This window comes from Empidonax traillii, unplaced genomic scaffold (genome assembly GCF_003031625.1).
Source record: "Empidonax traillii isolate 1590-97213 ecotype Southwest subspecies unplaced genomic scaffold, ASM303162v1 scaffold1:size7828297, whole genome shotgun sequence".
NCBI lineage: Eukaryota > Metazoa > Chordata > Aves > Passeriformes > Tyrannidae > Empidonax > Empidonax traillii.
Window position 1 is genome coordinate 1712254 of NW_020955194.1, and position 19948 is coordinate 1732201.

At 43.9% G+C, this 19948-nt stretch overlaps 1 protein-coding gene across 7 annotated transcripts; it reads left to right on the top strand.

The window, feature by feature from the left end:
- The first annotated feature begins 56 nt into the window (after nt 1-56).
- On the top strand, nt 57-19431 carry NDP (norrin cystine knot growth factor NDP). Of its 7 annotated transcripts, none has more exons than XM_027881946.1 (5): nt 58-186; nt 925-1253; nt 10552-10616; nt 11246-11646; nt 18436-19431. In XM_027881946.1, the coding sequence occupies exons 4-5, from the start codon at nt 11473-11475 to the stop codon at nt 18661-18663; spliced, it is 402 nt and encodes a 133-aa protein (XP_027737747.1). In that variant the 5' UTR covers nt 58-186; nt 925-1253; nt 10552-10616; nt 11246-11472; the 3' UTR covers nt 18664-19431. The 7 variants fall into 7 exon arrangements, with proteins under 7 accessions (XP_027737831.1, XP_027738086.1, XP_027737747.1 ...); XM_027881787.1 differs by having other exon boundaries at nt 11291-11646; XM_027882113.1 differs by having other exon boundaries at nt 10552-10608; nt 11291-11646.
- Nucleotides 19432-19948: the final 517 nt, after the last annotated feature.

The following is a 19948-nucleotide window of genomic DNA, read 5'->3' on the forward strand; positions in this document are numbered from 1 at the left end:
CCCTCTCTCTCCCTCTCTCTCCCCCTCTCTCTCTTAAACAACAGCCCTAACTTTTGTGTGGTGCAAATATAAAAGGCAAGCCATGTGACAGAGGGACAGAAGAACAAAAGCATTTGGAAGTAACAAGACCTCTTTTTAGCTCTCTGAAGAGTTCAAGGGGAGGAAGGAGTGGTGCATTTACCAAAGGTAAGAACACAAATTAGAGATTCCTACAGATTTTGGGTATTACATGGACCTAAACTGAGTGCTTACTGTCTTCCTCTAACATACACGTTGTCCTTGTACCATTTTTAAAATTAAGGTGTGTTTACATGAAATCAACACAGCTCTAATACCTGTGTCTCCTTCTTATCCTTGTACCTTTATCATCTGTCCAAAGGATGCCTGCAAGCAGTCAGACAGGTAGCCCGGTGTGCTTCTGAGCAACTTGGTTAAACATCAATTCCCGTGAGCATGCGGGGCTCCTGCCTGCAGCTCTGTGCTGCTCCTGGCTGTACGTTTTTGGAGTGAATGGACAGACTGGACTCTGCCCTGAATTCACGGAGAGAGCGCTGGTATCGCCAGCACCCTCTTTGTCCCACTACGATGGGGCTCTATGAGCCCAGGCAAGCCAGCTAGTTTAAAGCTGGACTGTTTGCTTCTATCACTCCTTACGCATGCTGTGGTCTTGCCAGTCATCTGCCGGAGGGCTTGGAATAATTTTGAAACAACGGGCAACATTTATTTCTAGCTTTGTGTGTCACGCTTCGCGGGAGCAACTCTTAATTTGCACGTTATTATTTACCCAAACTTCTGCGAGGCTTTCCCTGTGGGCTGGGGCTGGCTGTGGATTAGGACAGATTTAACACAGACTCTTGATTGGCTGAAACCTGTGAGGGAAGCCACGGTGTTTGCCTTTGCTGTAATGCCGAGGGGTATATTTAGTAGGTAGCCGACCCCGCCAGCGTGACACGTAATGCGGCGTGGCTGTGCAGCCGGGAGCTGACAGGGAGGATGCTGCAGGACCCCGGACCGCCAGCTGAAGGAGAGAGGGAGACTCTTCTCCTCCGTTCCCGGCGGATCATTTCCCTGTGTGTCAGCGCCAGAGGCACGAGCACAACTGTTCTCTGTTTCTTTGGGACAAAAGAAGAGTTCCACTGTGATGAGCCCAGTGACAAAGTGTCAGTGTAGTGGCACTGCGAGGCTCGGGAGCGGACGCTGCCCCGGGGGAGCCCGGCTGAGGAGGAGAGCCCCGTCTCCCCGCTGGGATTCAGGTGAGTGGATTCGTCATGTAGAAGTTCAAATGAATGGGTCCAGTGGCAAATAACAGAGTAACAAAGATGAACCCTGTGAAGACCAATCTCAGTCCTGGGTTAGATAACTGCTGCAGTGTGTGCTGGGGGGGGGGGCGGGTGTGAGGCAATTTTCTTGTGGCAAATCTGAATTTACAAGATGGTGTGTGTATGTGTGAACTGACTCTCCTGGGACTGTCAGGTAGATTCCTGATCCTAACCCTCAAGTTCGTTTGAAGTGTTCTCATACTCACCCACCCCCACCCCCCCCACCCCCCCCATAACACATCTCATTCGTTTCTGCTTGAGACAGATGGCATGGCAAGTAACCTTTTAAGGTTTCTGAAGCTCTTGAAAGGTGAAAAAATTGTTTCCTATATGATAAATGTTACTTACAGTTTGTAAAGCTTTGTAACTGTCCCAGTGGCTGAGGTAGGAACTCTGCACTTTGAAAAAGGACAGGCAAATGATTATGAGAAGCCAGTAGTGGGGACAATTCTCTTGAAAGCAAAGGATTATTTGAAACCAACAATGGGGACAAATTAACTTCAAATCAGTTTCTTACTGCAAAGTTACTTTCTAATAGAAGTAACCCAGGTGCCTGGTTTGGTCAATAGATATGGATGTAATAATCACTGTGCTGTTAGTTGTCCCTCCTCAAAAGAATATAAGAATATCTACATTTCAGGACCTCTTTTTTTTATTTTATTTTTTTCCTCCTTTCTTTTAAATTACTAATGATGCTCACTTTTGTGTAGGCTGTGTGATCTTACTCATATCTGTGAGTAGTTACAGACATGAATAATTCCCTGGACCTAAACAGAACTATTTGGTGAGTGATTACTTACCATCTTGAGTCAGGGGTTCCCAGTGTGACTTATACATACATGGACATGGTCTTGATGGAATAATGAAATCTTACTTGCAAAACTGGTATTATAAAAAAATGTTTTAAGATTTTCCAGTTAAAAGCAAATGTGTTAGGAGCAGATGTTTCAAGTTTACAAAGTAAAATGCAATTTGATTTAGGGACAGGGTATAATCAGGAGCTGCTGCTGATTAGTTACAAGCTGATTTATCTACCTGAAGGTGTCCCAAGTAGGTTTTCTGGGATTGTGCAGCACCTGGTTTCGATCAGATGCCTGTATGCTGATGACTGCCCCTTGCAGAGCAGGATACTTGCTTTGTGTAGCCTTGTGTACAGGTTGCAGTAGCAGTGCTCCAGGAAGCTGCTCATACATGGCTGATTCCCACAAAAGCTACCTGTCCCACTGGAACAATCTCTCACGTGCTGTTGGGGCCTGTGATAGCATCTGTGTGTTCTTGCCTGCTTGTGTTGCCAGGATTGCAGTCTCTTTTGCCCAGGTGGCAGCTCACATTGATGCCTGCCTTGACTCATTTGACAGGCAGTCCTCCTGGAGCTGGCTTCATTCCCCATTTCCCCTGAGGCTGACTTTGTTCCCTTCCTGGTTTGTCTGCTCTCAGATGCACTAGGAAGCGCTCAAGGTTGTTCTTGGACCTTGAAGGGAGTTGACTATCTATGGTGCAAAGCTTGCATGAAGCCACTGAGACTTGCTTTTGCAACAAATCTAGTGGATTACTTGCTTAACTGAAAGTAGAAAAAAACCATCTCTCCCCACACCCAAATATCACAATTTTAACTACAATTATGAATATTTCATGATTGTGTTACAAGTATTACAAATTCCTCTGTCTCTAATGTCCTCCCAAGTATGAGGAGAGTCTTGAGTTTTAAAAAAGTTTTACTACATGAGGTGTAGTTTGTTATTTGAGGGATCCACCTCTTCAGCATGGCTGGAAGTGGCCACATCAAAGGAAGACATAGGGACCCCATGGCAGGCAGCTACAGGGTGACCTGCTGTGGCAAAGGATTTTCCCCTAACCCCATCAGCAGAACCTTCGGCTTCTTAAGAGTTTATAACCCTTCCAAAAACTCTTTAAAAGTAAAACCCCTGTGACTGTAACCCTCCCATGCATAACAGGTCCTTTTGCTGAGCCCAGCTCAACTTTTGCCCTCTGTGATATCTTGTTGCACCGGATCATTGTCGGTTGTGTAAACACGTGTTTCTTTTCATCAGTGTTAAGTGTTCTGCCTCTCAGCTCCCCTGTCCTTCTCCATGTCCTGGTATCTGGGGATGGGGTGAATATCCATGCCCAGATCACCCTTTTTTCTGCTGCCTGACTTCCCACTTGACAGTCCTTTTGCTGAAACTCAGCTCAGTGTCAGAAGAAAGGTTTAGCTGGGTCAGGTTAGTGTGGGTGTCTGAGCCAAGAGCACATTGCCCATATTCTGTACATGCATATGAAGAGATGCTGCAGGCTCCTCCAGCTATGATCAGCTGTTATTTCCTTTTTATCTGTGTCAGTGTGGAACATATTAAAATTTCTCAGTAGTGGTATGTAAGGAATCCCTCTGATGCCCCACCTCTAACTTAGCAGAACAATAAAAGCAAGGTTGTAATAAGCCTTTGAGCAGCTGGCTGTCTATATATTCCTTCTTTTTTCACATCATCTAATTCAGACTATTATCCGGGCAGCAATGGCACTACCACTTCCAGACACCATCAGTCCTTGTCCTGTTGGTTGGAATTCCATTGTGTGGCATGGAGATCTTTTCTACCACAGGCAAGTGTAGCCTCTCTTCTGGTGTCAGGGCAGGATGCCATGGAGACACCAGTCCTAGGAATTCCTCCTCATTGCTATTTTTCAGCTTCCCTTTGTTAGTTTTCTTTTTTGCATTAATCATTGTTACGGCTCACACTTGTCACATTTACATGCTCATTATTACTGAGCTGCAGACTATGTGAGCCCAGCAGTGTGGAGGCAGCACAGGTTATGTTGCCCTTTAAGACATGTGAGTTGAGGATCTGAGTTAATGCCTCAGCTCTGGTTTGGCAAAGGTTAAGCATACCATGGCAGTGACAATCACATTACTGTCATAGCAGCGTGGCTCAAAGGGAGTGGGACCTAGGGGGACACTGCTCCCCTTGTTAGAAGATATAAAATTGTTACCACGAGCCAAATACTTAGGTCCCCTAATTATCAGAGGTATATGGATGATGGTCTGAATTTTGCCTGTTTATAAAAGAAGAAAGGATTTTGCCCCTAACATCAGAAAAGAGCGAACATCCCCTTCCATCGTGTGCTGTCTCCAGCATGCATAGCACTCTGTGCTGGTCCCAGTGACAGGGATTCTTTGCTTAATATTAAAGAGTAAGAAGCTCATTCCTACTCCTGCACCTATTGATAATTACAGCCTTTGAGTTCTCTCGGAAATATGCAAAAACTAGGGAACAAAACCTGCCACCTGCTTTTAACACACTCCAACAGGTAGAGGACACATGCCTGAATGCCCTAGACCTCTCTCAGCAGCTTGTAATTTGGCCAAGAGTCATTTTGCCTCATGTTGAGTCATAAGACTAAAGCAGAGGTAACTACTGAAGCAAATCCTATAGCTAATGCTTGGCTGGGAACATTTGCACTGCAGCCAGCAGCCACCCTCGCTGGTTTTCCTGCTGGGAGGGATGGGCAGCCTTACTTAGGCACCTCGGCACTCTGCCTGGTGTTTCACCAAGGAGTGATCCCATCCAGAACCCTCTGGATGACCTGGTGGAAAACTGTATTCCTCTTCTGTCCCAGACTCAAGACCGTGACTACTCTGGTGTTCAGCAAGGTGCAAGAAGAAAGAAAGAATCCAAAGCTGGCATCACCTCACCATTAAAGAGCTCTACTGGCTCATTAGAGAGATATCCCATGCATGCCCCTAATCAATCTATTTAAAGTTTCCTGGAAGCAGGAAAAGGAAAGAATAAAAATACAAGCACTCTTTTGTCCCCCAGTAGTTATTCATTGTGAGTGCATTAAATCCTTTTCTCTGTGCTGGCCTGTGCCTGTCTGCTGGCCAGGTGCCAGCTCGCAGTACCCACTAGAGTTTGTTATTTCAACCGCCTAGCAGGAAGGCACGGTTAGCTCCCCCTCTCCCAGCCACCTGAAGGGCTGGAAATATTACTGGAAACTTCTAAGGGAGAGGGAAGCTCAGCCCAGCTCAAGTGCTGTTCAGATGCATTTGTTCCATCTCATGCACTGGGACCCCACGACGTGAACCCTTACAGGAGCTGCGCTGTTGAAGCCAAAGGAGCCAGTCCTGTGCATGCTCATCGCGTGTGTGCTGATGCTCCCAGGGTGCTGCCATTATATCTGCTGCAATTACTATGTTGTTTCTTATGCTTCAAATGCCATGGTCTTCCTTTTTTTTTTTTTTTTTTTTTCCCTTTTCAATCTGCTCACCGTCACAGGTATTAATCTCCTGAAATATTAAAATATTTAAGGAAGCCTCACAAGAGAAAATGATTTGCAGGAGTTTCTCTCATCTAGCAGATCTGTGTGTTTGACACTGACTGCTCAGAGGTGATGTCCCTTTCATCTTCTTGGGCTTTGCAGAACAGTGCATGAAGTCACAGAGTATTCTGAGTTGGAAGGGACTCACAAGGATCATTGAGTCCAGCTATTAAGTGAATGGCCTCTCTGGTGATGAAACCCATGACCTTGGCATTATTAGCACTGTGCATTATCAGCAGTCAGATGGTAGGACAGCACAACCTCAGTAGAACCAGAAGATGGGCTTTCCCCCTGTGGACATCCAGAAGAAGACATTTAAGTCCTTTTTTTTAAGTCTGTTTTCCTTCCTGCCCCCTTTTCCCTTCCCCTCTCCTCTTGCCCATCATCTGCTGCCAGCTCTGTCCAGGAGTGCACGTTGTTTGCGTTCTCTCCTTGAAGGCACACACTGCCCTGTAACCTGCTGTGAAAGGTGTGGGTGGAGCTTCTCTGCAATGGGTGAAGACATTCCCCTTGGTGTCAAAGGGACAAGCTTCAGCACAGCTGGATGTCAGTTGAGCAAACCCCCTTCTGTACAACATGGCCTGGGGTGAACATTGGCTTATTTAGACCTGTAAGGATCTCACTCAAAGTATTTTGTTTGGTATTTGCCCTGCCTCAGCATCGGAAGAAACCTGTTCAAAAGCTGCATGTGGAGGCATTTCCCAAACAACTGGAGTTCCCTGTGTTCACCTGCTGCCACATGGCCACTCAGTGACTTTGTCAGGTGTTTTGGAGAGCAGCTTGCAGAGTGGAGAGAGGATTTTGATAGCATATATAGGAGGCCAGCTCCCTCCCTGCTGGGACAGAAATGGCCACAGAGAAGTAACTAGATAAGCAGATTATTGCATTTATTTACTGAGCTAGAAGATACACTGAAGCTGACGAAGACTCTGAGTTGGTTCAGCAGAAAGCAGGATCAGACACAGCATCTCATCTGGGGTTGTCTCTCGTGCTGCATAAACTGTTCTCTTAAATGGCTCAGATTGTCACTTACACCATTTAGGCCCACAGCACACAGTGCTTCCCAGCCATTTCCCAGGCACGGTGCCGGTGGTTGCGTGGGCTGGAAGCCATCTGAGTGCTGTGGGTGCTGAAGGATCTCTGGGAACAGACCAAGCCACCCTTGTAGTGGCAGTGGAGAATTTAACCCTGGAGAACAAACCTAGTGTAGCCTGACTGTAGTTTGCCCAACAACACAGTAATTTCCACTCCAGTCCGAACTTCAACCATGAAGCCCCCAAATCCTTCTGGTCTAAACTTTTCCAGATTAGATAAAGCTCTTGAGAAATCCCTTCTGGTCTCGTGAAGAACGCTGTGGCTTATTTTTGTCAGAACAGCAGCAGTGAATTGCACACACACACGCACACATATATACACATATATGGTTAGTGACACTTTTTTAGGGCTGGAGTTTGGAGAAACTGAGTAGTCTTGTAACTCTTCTGTTTACATAACAAATTCAGAATGAGGGAACCACATGGTAGGATCCAAGTAATTGTGTTTACTAAATATGCACAGCATGCAAGGCCAGGCTTAAGTTATATATACACACCGCTGCTTCCACGGGATTTTGGCAGTCTCCAAAACATAAAAAGCATTGAGTGACTTGAACTGTACCCTCGTGGTCAAGCAGAAGTCTCAAACACAAAAAATGCACAGCAAATGAAGGCCAAGCTGAACATACATTCATGCCTAATTCAGGGGGCTCAGGAGCAGGGAACAACCAAGTAGAAATATACCAAGTAGAAATGAGCTTTTCCACTGCTCCCTTCCTACCTTCTGGGGAAAAAGCAGTACAGATCCAATAGACCTTTGGAGAATTGCTCAGCTCTTTATTTTTTCCAAGACACATAGCAAAAAGGGGATTTCTGTTTACGTTCTCACAAAGCCACTGGCTAAATAATTCCAGATGATGGAATTTTCTTCTGTCCTTAAAGCAAAACAAAACCTTAACCTTCACCACTGTCTAAATTATACTGGAACTATGATAAGAAATCTTTATTTCAGCATTCAGAAAGCAGCTAATAAGAACAGAGAGTTGGAAAAATAGCTCTAACTCTACCCCTATGTCCATGAGCAATACAGTCTTGAATTGTATATTACTGTGGTCTTTTTCTGGGATGTTTTCTATTTTTCCCTAAAGTTGTTAGGTAACAGCTGTAGCAGTTTTAGGTAACAGCTGTAACAGCTTTTAGTGTGTTAATGTCTCTTTGAATTCCTGCAAACTAGTTATATGGAAAGGGAACTGTAAGCCTGTTACTAACAAAATGTACTGCCCATATCAGTGAATTCTGAAAAAAATGTGAAGCAGTGATTTTCATCCACTGTTAGGCCAAATATTTTTGGAGCCAATTTTCAGCCTGAGAATATGAAGTCACCTTTTAATCTTTTTCTTTACAGAAGAGGAAGCATTTTACCTCCTCTATTGTTAGCTTGGCAGATGGGCTGTCTACCACAGTTTTTACATGAAAAGAAACTGAGGAAAACACAGCTGAAATAGAAGAAAAAAAATTTTCTATGTCAAATAGTGGATTTTATTTAAAAAAGCATATTTTCCAAATGAAACAAAATGTCATCAATGATGATGATTAATGATTACAGGTGTACCTGCTTCTGGTTTTGGACAGGGGAGTAGGCTGGAAACCTCATATGTCAATCCTGATATCATGTGTGGTCTAGGATTTTGTAATTTCAGCATTTCAAAAGGAATACAATCTTTAACTTAAAAAAAAAAAAAAAAAGCAAAAAAGCTAAGTTCAAGTGAAATGCCATTGCACAATATCAGCTGGAAATGGAAAATGTCATGCCAACATATCTTGTCATGGTGATGCATCCATGTGAAAATGTTTATACTTTTTTTCTACAGAATCAAAAGTCTACAGTCTAACTTCTGTATTTTTAAATATCCCCCTAAGACTTTTTCTTCCCTATATATTATACATGGCCTATGTACTTGAGAAATGTATGTGCATACTTCCCATAGGTATGTCAGGAGATGCACCTACACACTCCTTTTGCCAGTATGTCTATCCACAAATGCACACAGCTTTTTCACAGAAGATGGATCACATTTACATCTGTTTTCTCTCTCCTTCTTTTTTTTTTTTTTAATAATATAAATATGTGATAACAGTAGTGTTTTTCCTCTTTCAAACTATTGTCGCCAAAGCCTACTACATTTCTTTGCTAGGGAAGTATTAGGGCAATCTTAAAAGATTGTTAAAGTGTTAATACTTCTTGTTCTGTGCTTATCCTGAAGAAGGTACAGCCATTTTCCTTTTCTCACACTTTTCCCTGTGTCTTTCCAGCTTTCTCACAGTGTTTTCATGAGGCAAACTCTGTGTCATCCAATTATTTCCTGAAGAAAACTAGAGTGATAAGCCTTTGAGAACTGAGCCAGGACTCCAGATTTCTCTCACTGTATTAAATCATGCTGATCAAAAAAGTGGAAAGATATAGAAGCACAAAATTAACAGTGGGATAGAAAGAATGAGAAATGAGAATCCTTGGATGTAATAACACATGAGATGAGAGAGTCTAATATCAAGTAAATTTATTTGGACAGAGAGGGAATTACTGGGTGTGTAATACTGATTAACTATGTTGGAGAGAGACCTTGCCAAGCAGCATGTTTTGGTCAGCCTCTTTATAAAAAAGAGTAGGAATGTAGGTAAAAGGTTAAACATAGAGGAAAAAAAGAAATTGCATCACTCCTCCTGTTAGATAATCCTTAGGCATCATCTGCATGAACTAGAGTAGAACAGCTCACTTCTGGAAGGGATTCTGTCCCAGCTCCCATGACCGAGAGGTTTCTCTCTTACCCCGTAAAAATGTTTGGGAGGGATATTTATTGACATGAATGAGACTGTGCATAAATGTATCTGAGATCCTAAGTGTTTAGTGTTGTTTGTTTAAGTTTTTTTTTTTATATGGGAAAGACGTAGTATTTTTGGTTTAATGTCACATTTGCTGAGGAAAATACACCAAGTCATATGTCAGACTCGGGGGAAAAAATTATTTAAATCATTTAAATCCACAGCCGCATAATTTTTCCTTTCCTACTTAGGCACATGGATAATAGTTTGAAACAACAACAACAGAAGTGTCCAATACACAGAGCATCTTTGTCTCTCTAATACACAGAGCATCCCAAATAACACTTCTTGCCAGCATGAGACTTTGTATGTCACGTCAGCGCCATCCCAACTTGGATGAACTCTGGAAGCGTTTGTCACTGCCATGCACTCCTCTCACAGAAGTGTTTGAGCAAGCTATAAAGCAACACAAATCATCAAGCACTCTGGTGGGGAGGCCTCGTCAATTCAGGCCGTTTGGGAGATGAGTATCAGTCGGTTCAGAGGATTGCCAGAAAACGGTTTTGAAAGACGCTTGTATAAGGCAGTAAAGGCACATATCAGATCTTTAAATACTCAAGGGGCTCTGCAGGGGCATTTCTTCAGGAGCAGGGAACCGTTTTTTCTTAAGTTTCTTCAGAAAGACTTTGCACTTTTAACTGTGCTTGTGAGTATCTTCTGACTATCCTTCATCGGGCTGTATTTAGATGGATAAGTCACAACTCTTTCAAGCTATAGCTCTTTGTAGTAAAAGTGAAATTAAATCCCTCAGTCGAGACTAAGGGCTTTGTGAGAAGGATCAAGGGGTTGTGAAGAAGCAGCTGAGGGAGATGCCCTCCTTCCCCTGCCAGCACAAAACTCTGGACAGCATTTCAGGGACTGTCCTGCGGTTATGTCCTGGTCTCCAACATGACCAGAAATCCGGATTCCTGGGTAGATAGCCACAGGACTCAACGTAAATATATTTTTTTCCCAATTGATAGCTGGGATGTACTTGGGTATTATGGAATAATACATGTATTTTTCAGATGCTGCGCTTTAATTAATGTGGAAGAGACTGACACTGAGGAAGCACTGCCTGACAAGTAAGCAAGTAGAGCGTGTCCACCCATGTGCATGTGAGTTTGGAACTCGGGAGGGCAGGACAGCCAGAGACCTAGTTCTTCATGCAGTGCAGCTCCATGCTCAGCAAGTTTCCTGAGGGATCACTTTGGTTATGCCTGGGCTTGGATCTTCAGCATCCCTTCATCCTAAGTGTGTCCCTTGTCCCTGCAGCACAGAAGCTGCAGGGTACTGACAGGCAGCCCCTAGAGCCACAGCTCAACCTGCCTCCAGCCTTTCCATGTGCTACCTAGGCCAGAAATTCCTATCTGTAATGCAGGAGGCAGCCTAGCTTTGCCCCTCTTTGACACTTTCAGTGGTTACACAGTCCTTTTGACCTGCAGAAGTCTCTGATGTGTTACTATTCACCAGTTTTAAGGGGAACACACCAGAGACATCACCAAGCGAAAAAGACTGGCATTGCATCACTTGTGATGTTAAAAGTAAGAAGGTTCTCCCCAGTGAAAGGTTAGAGCAATGCTAAAACTAACAAGGCCCTGACATCTCCTTCCTAATGCCATATTCTCTACCTACTGTGGGAACAATGATCACTCAGAGCGAATATTTTGGGTAGTAAAGGTCCTGTGTGCCTTAATATTATTTATGTCTATTTTCCTCCAGCGGTCTTTTTGGTCAGGGTTGTGATTTATGTTGCTTTTACCCCAGCTGCGCAGAGAGATCCTTTGATGGATTACAATCTCGGTAAACTCCAACTCGAGAAGAAGAATGTCGGCTAAGACACTTAAACCAGACTTTTCACCGTCCTGGAAAGGAACTGGCTCCCAGAATTTGGAGTTTTTTTAATACTCTACCTCCCTCTGCTGTTACCAGCGAGAAGTTCCTCGACAATGGGAAATCATGTACTCGCAGCTTCGATTTCCATGCTCTCGCTCCTGGCGATGATGGGAGACACGGACAGTAAAACAGACAGTTCCTTCCTGATCGACTCCGACCCCAGCCGCTGTATGAGGCACCACTACGTCGACTCCATCACCCACCCCCTCTACAAGTGTAGCTCCAAGGTAAGCCCTTCCCTCACCTCGTCGCAGCAGCTGCACCAGAGGAGTTGTTAAAATGAACCATTCTGGGTGATTTTCTCTGTATAAATTCCTATCTACCAAAATCTAGCTTGCAGAGACTTAGGGGTGTGGAGACATCTTGTATGTACATAAGAATTGGAGCTCTCTTTTCACCTTTTCAAAAGGAGAAACACACCACACATGCAGTAAATGCTAAGATTCAAAGAGGTCTAAGGATGAATGTTAAGGATTTATTTGGGGTCTCAGCTGAGGGTGCCAAGGAGACAGGCTAGTTTGGAAGCTTAGATCATCCCAATCACCCCCTCCTTCAAATGAGTCTTTAATCTGGAGCATGTAAATTTGTGACTTTAGAGGTGAAGCACTGAGATAAAGAACCAAGCTGTAAAATGGTAGTTAACAAAGACTGTGAAGAACACTGCTTAGTTCCTCCCAGCCCCCCACTTAACTTCAGGACTTTACTGCCATGCAGAATGACACTTGGGTGTTTTCTGTAGGGCTTAGGAGCAGACAGAAATACAAGATTACTTTTCATTCGGGATTTCAAACTTGAAAAGTTTTGTGTCAAAACAGTTTACAAGCCTGCACATGTAGCCTACAGCCATTTATTTCATTGCACGGAGAAGAAGAATGGGGGGAAACAATGGGAAAATCCTTGCTGGTCCCTTTTGTCCTGTCCTAATTCATTCCATCTGGGTCAGTACAGTCTGTACATTCAGGGAACTACTCCCAGAGCCAATGCTCATGCCAGCCCTGCCTTGGGCAAGAGAGTGATGGGAGGCAGAGATGTGACAGAGGGATGCCTGCCATGTTGCCTGATGGAAAACCCCAGCAGCAGCAGGGATGCTGGGAGCATTAACAAGGAGAGAGGATCCAAGTAGTTGAGATGGATGCAGTGCTGGTTGGGGACACCCCCAGATGCTTTGTGTGCAGAACGAGGCACGTTGCTCCCCGTGGTCAGTGCAGGGGTGAGGCAATTCCACAGGTAGCAGCAGATCATAAAACTTGAAATGGAGCACAGAGAGAAAGTACGACCTGCTGGGTGCTCTGTGCCCACCCTGTGCACCAGGACAGCTGCTGCCCTCACCATGCACCTTCAGCCAGGCTTTTCCTGTGTCTGCTCGCCAGAGAGGGGCTGATAGCCTCAAAATTGGGCAGAGGGAAAAGCCCTGCTGTGGGCTGCCTTACAGTGATCTCTCAGCAGTGTTGTCTGCCTCATTTTGCCTGAATCACAGCAGTAGGAACCCACAGACTTTTTCCCTGCTGCTGCTGAATCCAACTAGTAAAATCATGCGCTACTTGCGATTCAGGAGAGGTCTTTTGATTTGCTTTTAGCCTAGACTAGACCTTCTTACCATCTGGGGCACATCTGGCATTAACACACAGAACTGCAGAGGTGCATCTGTCTGTGAGATATTGATTTTATTGCAGTTGACTCCAGCGAGAGGCAAAGCTGGTAAGTGTAGGTGTGTGGGTGGGTTTTACTTACCGGTATGTGAGCGCACCAGTTAGACCCGAGGACCCTGAGCTGTCCTGAAGGTTTGGTCCAGGAGGGCAATGCTCCACCCAGCTGCCTTCACCCTCCACTCCCTGCTCTGCCAGAGGCCAAAGGCTTTTGCTCCTCAGCTGGCTGTCCTGGCAGAGGCTTTTAGGATAATTGTGTTAGGTGGGGTCTCCTCCCTGGTCCAAGAGCTGTGATTGCATCTGTTCAGGACTCTGTCAGTGTGCTGCCTGATGGCTGGGAGGTGCCACTGCCTCACTAAGTGCCTGCTTTCTCTGCTCCAACATTGCCACCACCACTCTCTGAGTTTCTCTTAAAACTCTGACTGCCACAGATGACAGATAGAGGGTTATTTTTCTGAAAAAAAGAACAATAGGAAGGACAGAAGGAAGGATGGAAGGACGGATGGAAGGAAGGAAGGAAGGAAAGGAACCTATCAACAATTCTGTTTCCTAGCATCCCTAATGATAGAGAAAAACAATCAGGCCTTTAGGAGTGGAACTGGTGGAAATGAGAACACAGAATGCATTGTAATGAAAACCATATTATTTCAAAAACTGAACTTTGAGAAAAAAAGCTGTTGACATAAACATTTGCAATTCTGGCTGAAAAAGTCAGTGATTTTCTTAAATCAAGCCTTTAATGGAAATCGTGTTTGAAAATATTATCACATCTTTTGGCTTCCTAAATTCCACAATGGTTTCAAGAACATTTTTTAAACAATATTGCAAGTTTATGGACTTTCTCATGAAGTAGAAAATGAAAACAGTTTCCATAAAAAGTGAACTGATTTTGACATTTCCTAGAAAACTCCATTAAATGAGGCTTCTCTCTTTTTTTTTTTTTTTTTTTTTTTTTTTTTTTTTTTTTTTTTTTTTTTTTTTTTTTTTTTAAGGTCTCAGGGATCTGAATCATCCTGGTAGACATATGGCTTCTGTTCTGGATCTAGTGTATAAACACAGATGAATATTAGACTTGTTAATGAAAACTAGATGCAATGTCTGTTCATATATATATATATAATGACAAAATATAAATAAGTAAAAAAATTGAAGGTTCTGTGGAAGTAGCTGTGGGAATTGTGGTACCTCTTGTTTTCACCAAGTTTCCATTGTGAAGCTTGGGCTGACAATGCCAAGCAGAGACTTTGCCCTTTTTTGGTGTGATATATTAGTTTCACTGAGACATCCTTTTTTACTCCTTATGTTTTCCCTCTTAGTGCAACATAGAATTACAGAAGACAAAAATTATCTCAGAAATTGCAAGATATATTATGTTTGCTGTCCATCCTGATTAAAAAAGGATTATGTCCACTGTGCTTCTCCGTGGAGGCTGCCAATAGTATCCACATGGGAAGCAGTTCTGTTAAACATCCAGCCAATATAATTTAATCATTAAAATCCCTTTTGCTTGTGGCCTCAGGCAGGTGATGAAAACAGTTTTCCAAAGCCTTCAGAAACATGGTCCATTACAGTATAAAAGAGACACAAAAGAGGGATGGAAGAAGGCCATTTTTTCCTGAAAAACTGTGTTTTCCTTTGACTTCAAGGAAATGTTTGTATCAGTTCGTGAGGTATTGTCTTTCCTGACCATATTGGATTCTGCCTGACCTCTGTCATGGAGACCCACTGATCTTCATCCATGTGCTGGACTGCCTCTCTGCTGCAACCAGAGCCTCCTAAATTACAGTTTTGGCTGTCACAAGTGCTTTGTCCAGATGTGCCAGAAGTGTGCTACCACTGACAGCCTCGCACTGAAGAATCCAGCCCAGAGAGACACAGACCAGATGAAGAGAGATTTAGCAGATGTTTGAAGACTCATGAGGTAGCTCAGGAGATTTTCAGTAATGCCTGCTCGCAGCCAGGCCATGGATACTGCGTGAAAATCTGTTCTCATGCGCCTCAGCCCATCTGCTGTTGCTGAAGAGAGCAGAAAAGAGGACTACAGACACCATGAATAACAAACCAATTCACAGCTTCTGGGTTTCCAGAATACAGTTCAAATTATCAGAATCCAATATTGCCTCAGGTTGCTTTCTTTTGTACCTATGAGTTGACTTCAAGTAAGAAAACCTTTTCTTCCATGCTCATAGATCCACGTGGTCCCCTTGTTGTAGGACTCTGTTAATCTGGATGCAGCATCACAAGGTGACACACACAAGCTCACATGTGCAGGGGATGAGGGGAGACAAGAGGCACATGTATCAGGTTATAAAATACAAATACCCACACGTTTTTACTATATATACACCCCCTGTAACACTGTGCTATGCCATCACAGCATTACTAATTATTTAGGTGATAATCTCTATTGCACTGCAGTACACCATGCAATAAGCAGCTGGTGCAATTGATTAAATGGCAAAGCAAAGCTTTTAAAGCACATGCTATTTCCAGCTCATTTGCACACCTGCCAGAATCCACTGGTGCTGTTCTGGATTTATGAGGAGGAGGAGGTTAAATTTTGCTGAGGACTTTGGATTAGCCCAGAAGGTTAAAAAGGTATAAAAATGGGAATTTTGGATTTTTTTAATCCTGCAAGTTTGACTTGATATCCTTGATCCTGTGCCATTTGTAAGAGTTTACACTGTCATCCAAAAACGGGGCATAAACCCAACTCTGTGATGTTATACTATATGAATACTGACCACCATCTTATGAAAAATTAAATAGCCAGTAAAATTTGAGATTTAAATTAGAGCTTTCACAGACTAAGACAAGTTTTTAAAGACAAGACTTGCTAAGCAATTATAAATGTGGCAGCACATTGAATAAATATTGGCTGGGTTTGCACTAGGAAAGCAGCTGTTTATGAGAAATGTATTGAGACAAAAATATGGACACATCAGTTAATTCTACCCTATAATTACATTGCTACTACTCTTCTGTAACCCTTAATTCTGTTTCTTGGGGATTTGTTTTTTTTTCCCCTGGTCTTTCTGAAGATAAGTGTGGGTACAGGAGCAGATGTGCGCCATGAAAAGCCCTCAGGGCAGCAGTACCAGAAGAGACTGGCTGTTCCATCTCCAGAAGCATTGACCATTTGAAGTCACCTTGACCACACTGTCATATTTGGGCTGAAATTACAGAATCATAGGAATGATTGGTTGGAAGGGACCCTGGAGTTCCTCTGAACCTCTGGAAAAGCAACTCCTGGCTGCTGCACATCCCCCTTTGCCACTGCTGAGGAGAGTTCTGCTCTGTTGCCTTTCTCAGCTGCCTTTAGATTGGTCTTCACCCTCCTCTTCAGCCAGATCTTTGGGAATAGCCTGTGACAGAGGTCTGGTGAACTGCTCAAAGCAGGGGACCTAATAAGAGCTGTCAAGATGCTGGAAAAGAAACCAACTGGTTTAAACATCCCAATCTGCTGCCTTTCCTTTGCAAGGCAGGCAGGATTAGATACCTGTGTATCTGAGGGTAATACCCTCAGCAGCCCTGTGCCTGGGAAGTGAGTTTTGTTTATCAAGGGGAAATAAATGGACCTTTATCCGACATTAATGGGGTGCTAGGACTGTAAGAATTGTCTGTTTCCCTCTTCTCTATGCTCTAAAGACACTGGTGTTAAGGAGCTTGACATAGCTAAAGCTTGGGTGTGACTCTACACTGACATTTTCTTCCCACAATATTATTACTAACAGCTGCACTTAATTTTATTTATGAATATACAGTATCACAGGAAGGAGATCATAAATTTATGCTACAAATCATAAAGGATGGCAAATTTGTCAGGGAACAATAAGAACCCATCTCTTAATTTAACCAAGAAACAAGATGGTACCAATCACAGATTATCAGCTCATGAAGACATCTTCCTTGTGATCTGTCTTGACTGGAACTGTAGTTGTTAATATATTCATACATTTCTAAGCAAACCATTTAGCATGCAAGTACCCTTGGAAGAGTAATTTTTAAGCACTGTACAATGGATGATCAGTGCCTTTCCCATGGACACAGACAGTGCTGGAATTTCCTACTTGATATTAGGAATATTCTCTCTCTTTTTATCCAATCTTTCCTTATGACTATGACTAAAGAGAAAATCCTACACTTGACATACCTGCTTGCATGACTTGGAGATTTGCAGTCAGATGAAAATGTGTAGTGAAAGAAGCCACAAAGGGTTTAACATGTTAAAATATTTGGTGTCACATCTGTAGTTATCCTTTTGGATAACTGGAAAAAAACATGAGATTTGTGCAGCATGGTTAAAATGTAATGTTCTTCCTTAATTGTAGGAAAGACAACTGTTTCACTGCTTAGTTTGGATGATATAATAAGCTGATTTTGAGGTTTATGTTGGTTAAGCAGAATTAGCTGATATGGACTTAATATTTCTGTCCCCATGAAAGTGTAAGAGTTTTTTCAAACTTCTACAACACTTACCCATTATCAAGGTGGTAATAGCTGTTTCTAATGCATAACTTCCTGAGCTTTAGAGGATCCTTTCCAAGATTTATGTAGTGCTTAATGTTCTATCCATCTCCTCTGCATGGACTTTCCTTCCTTAGTGCCTCCTGTTGTGGAAATCCCCTTGCTATGGTCACAGCTCAGATGGTGAACTCAGAAGGAGAAGAAACATGGAGCCTGCACTGTTTTTGGAAAATCTCACTAGGGAACCCTCATATTTGGCAACAAGTTCATCTTCTTTTTACATTTGCACTGCCTTATGCCATGCAATGCGTTTTATACATATACAATTGATGCAATGATATAGATATATATACACACATACAATTGCAAATACATATTCAAGGTGATATTTTGTGAAAGGAGGGAGCTAGAAACTTCTTTAAAGCACCAAACTGAGCATCTTCTTTATATTTCTACTTTATGTGTTCATATATCCAAGAATCTGAGACATTTTCACGAGTATACACACTCAAAACACTGAAATACCAGTCTGGCTGATGATTTAAGGGCTCGGCTGACACAAATCTGGGGTCAGCAAGTCACAGTTGCAGCCACAGCGTGGCTGGCTGTGATCATTTGAAGTCCTGAAGTCACTCCACGTCCTGTTGACCTCATTGGTGTCAGTGCCAAGGACTCCAGGAGGAGTCCTTGCTTTCCCTGCTGCCCGTGTTGTCTCCTCCGCTCTCTCAGGCGCAACTCAGAGGCAAAAGCACTGCGTGGGGCTGGGTGCCCTCATTAGCGTGGCGGGACGCAGTGATAAAAAACCAGCCAGGCTGGAAGGCGGTAGCCATCTGCTGGTGTTCCCTGTGCTCCAGCAGCCGGGAGGGGGCACGTTTCCTAACTCGTGCTTCTTTTCCTTCGCAGATGGTGCTGCTGGCTCGCTGCGAGGGGCGCTGCAGCCAGACGTCGCGCTCGGAGCCGATGGTGTCCTTCAGCACGGTGCTGAAGCAGCCCTTCCGCTCCACCTGCCACTGCTGCCGCCCCCAGACCTCCAAGCTGAAGGCCATGAGGCTGCGGTGCTCGGGGGGCATGCGGCTCACGGCCACCTACCGCTACATCCTCTCCTGCCACTGCGAGGAGTGCAACTCCTAGGGGCGCGGTGCCACAGCAGGGAGGGGACTGGCGTGCTGCCGACGGGAAAGACTCCCGAGAAACAGTCCGGAGTCAAGCCGATGCTCCCGGCACACGATCGCAGCGAGGACAGGACTAACCAGGCTGGATTGAATCCGAGAGCCGAAGCGCAAAATACCCTGAGGTGCTGGATGGTGGATGCCGGTACCACGGTGTGCTAAGGTGAAAGCGTGAGGACTTGTTTTTGAGAAGCCTTTCTTTTTTTCTGAAAGGATATTTTCGAGAGTTTCTTCTTTTTCAGGCTCAGCTCTGACTACAGAGCTTTTACTGCTGGCCATGGTCATCTGGATGACAGCACTGAGCTCTGGAAGTTGAGGTTTGGACAGAGGATGGGCATCAGTTCCCACATACAACCTCTTAACCTATCAATTTATTCTCAGTTTCCTACTTATACTGGCCTTCAAAACAAACTGTGCCGTTGGCAAGGGTCATCTATTACTGATCTAGCAGCCAAGTGCTGGATGACTTTAACTGTGGTTTAGCAGAAATTACAAATAAACCATTGAAAAGTAAACTGAATCTGAAATGCTGTGCTGGGAATACCCAACCCTAGCCAGCTGAAATGATTATTTGCACCATATGTCATCAGAGTTCAGTGTCTGAATGACTCTTGAGAAGTGAAAGGTCATGAAACTCACTAGTACCCTCTGAAAGCCTAGAAAGGTGACACATCACATCTGTCACAAAAGCCATTATTCAGCCTTCAAAAACTAATCAGATATTAAAATACCACATGCTAAATGGAGACATTTCTTAACTTAACTTAGACATATTAATGTACAGAACCAGAGCCACCAAAACGATGACTAAACCTAGGACTTATTTTCATCTATAGCTCTTAGGCCATTGAGCAAATACCATTTTGCCTTTTAAAGGCAGACAATCCCAAACACAGGGGAATCTCACTGATGTCCCTGTAGGAAGTTTAAGGCAGAGTCTGAGTGCCAGTGTTATCCGCTCAACCGCAAGGGCTGTGTTTCAATTTACCTAATGATCTGCTGCTACTCGGTGTCCTGTCTGACTGGTCATTAGGCTTGGCAGCTGATCCCTATGGCCAGGACATCAGAGCTGTTGGGTGCTACAGAGCAGGGGTAGTCAGTGGTTCTCTGCAAGAAGGGAGGCCATGAGCTGCTTTCCCCTGCAGGATCATTGCAGAAAGAAATGCCTCGAGGAGCTGAATGAATTGCTGCGTTCAATAGGGCATAAGGATCTCAAAATAACAGGGAATCCAAAGTTTGGGAGTGAT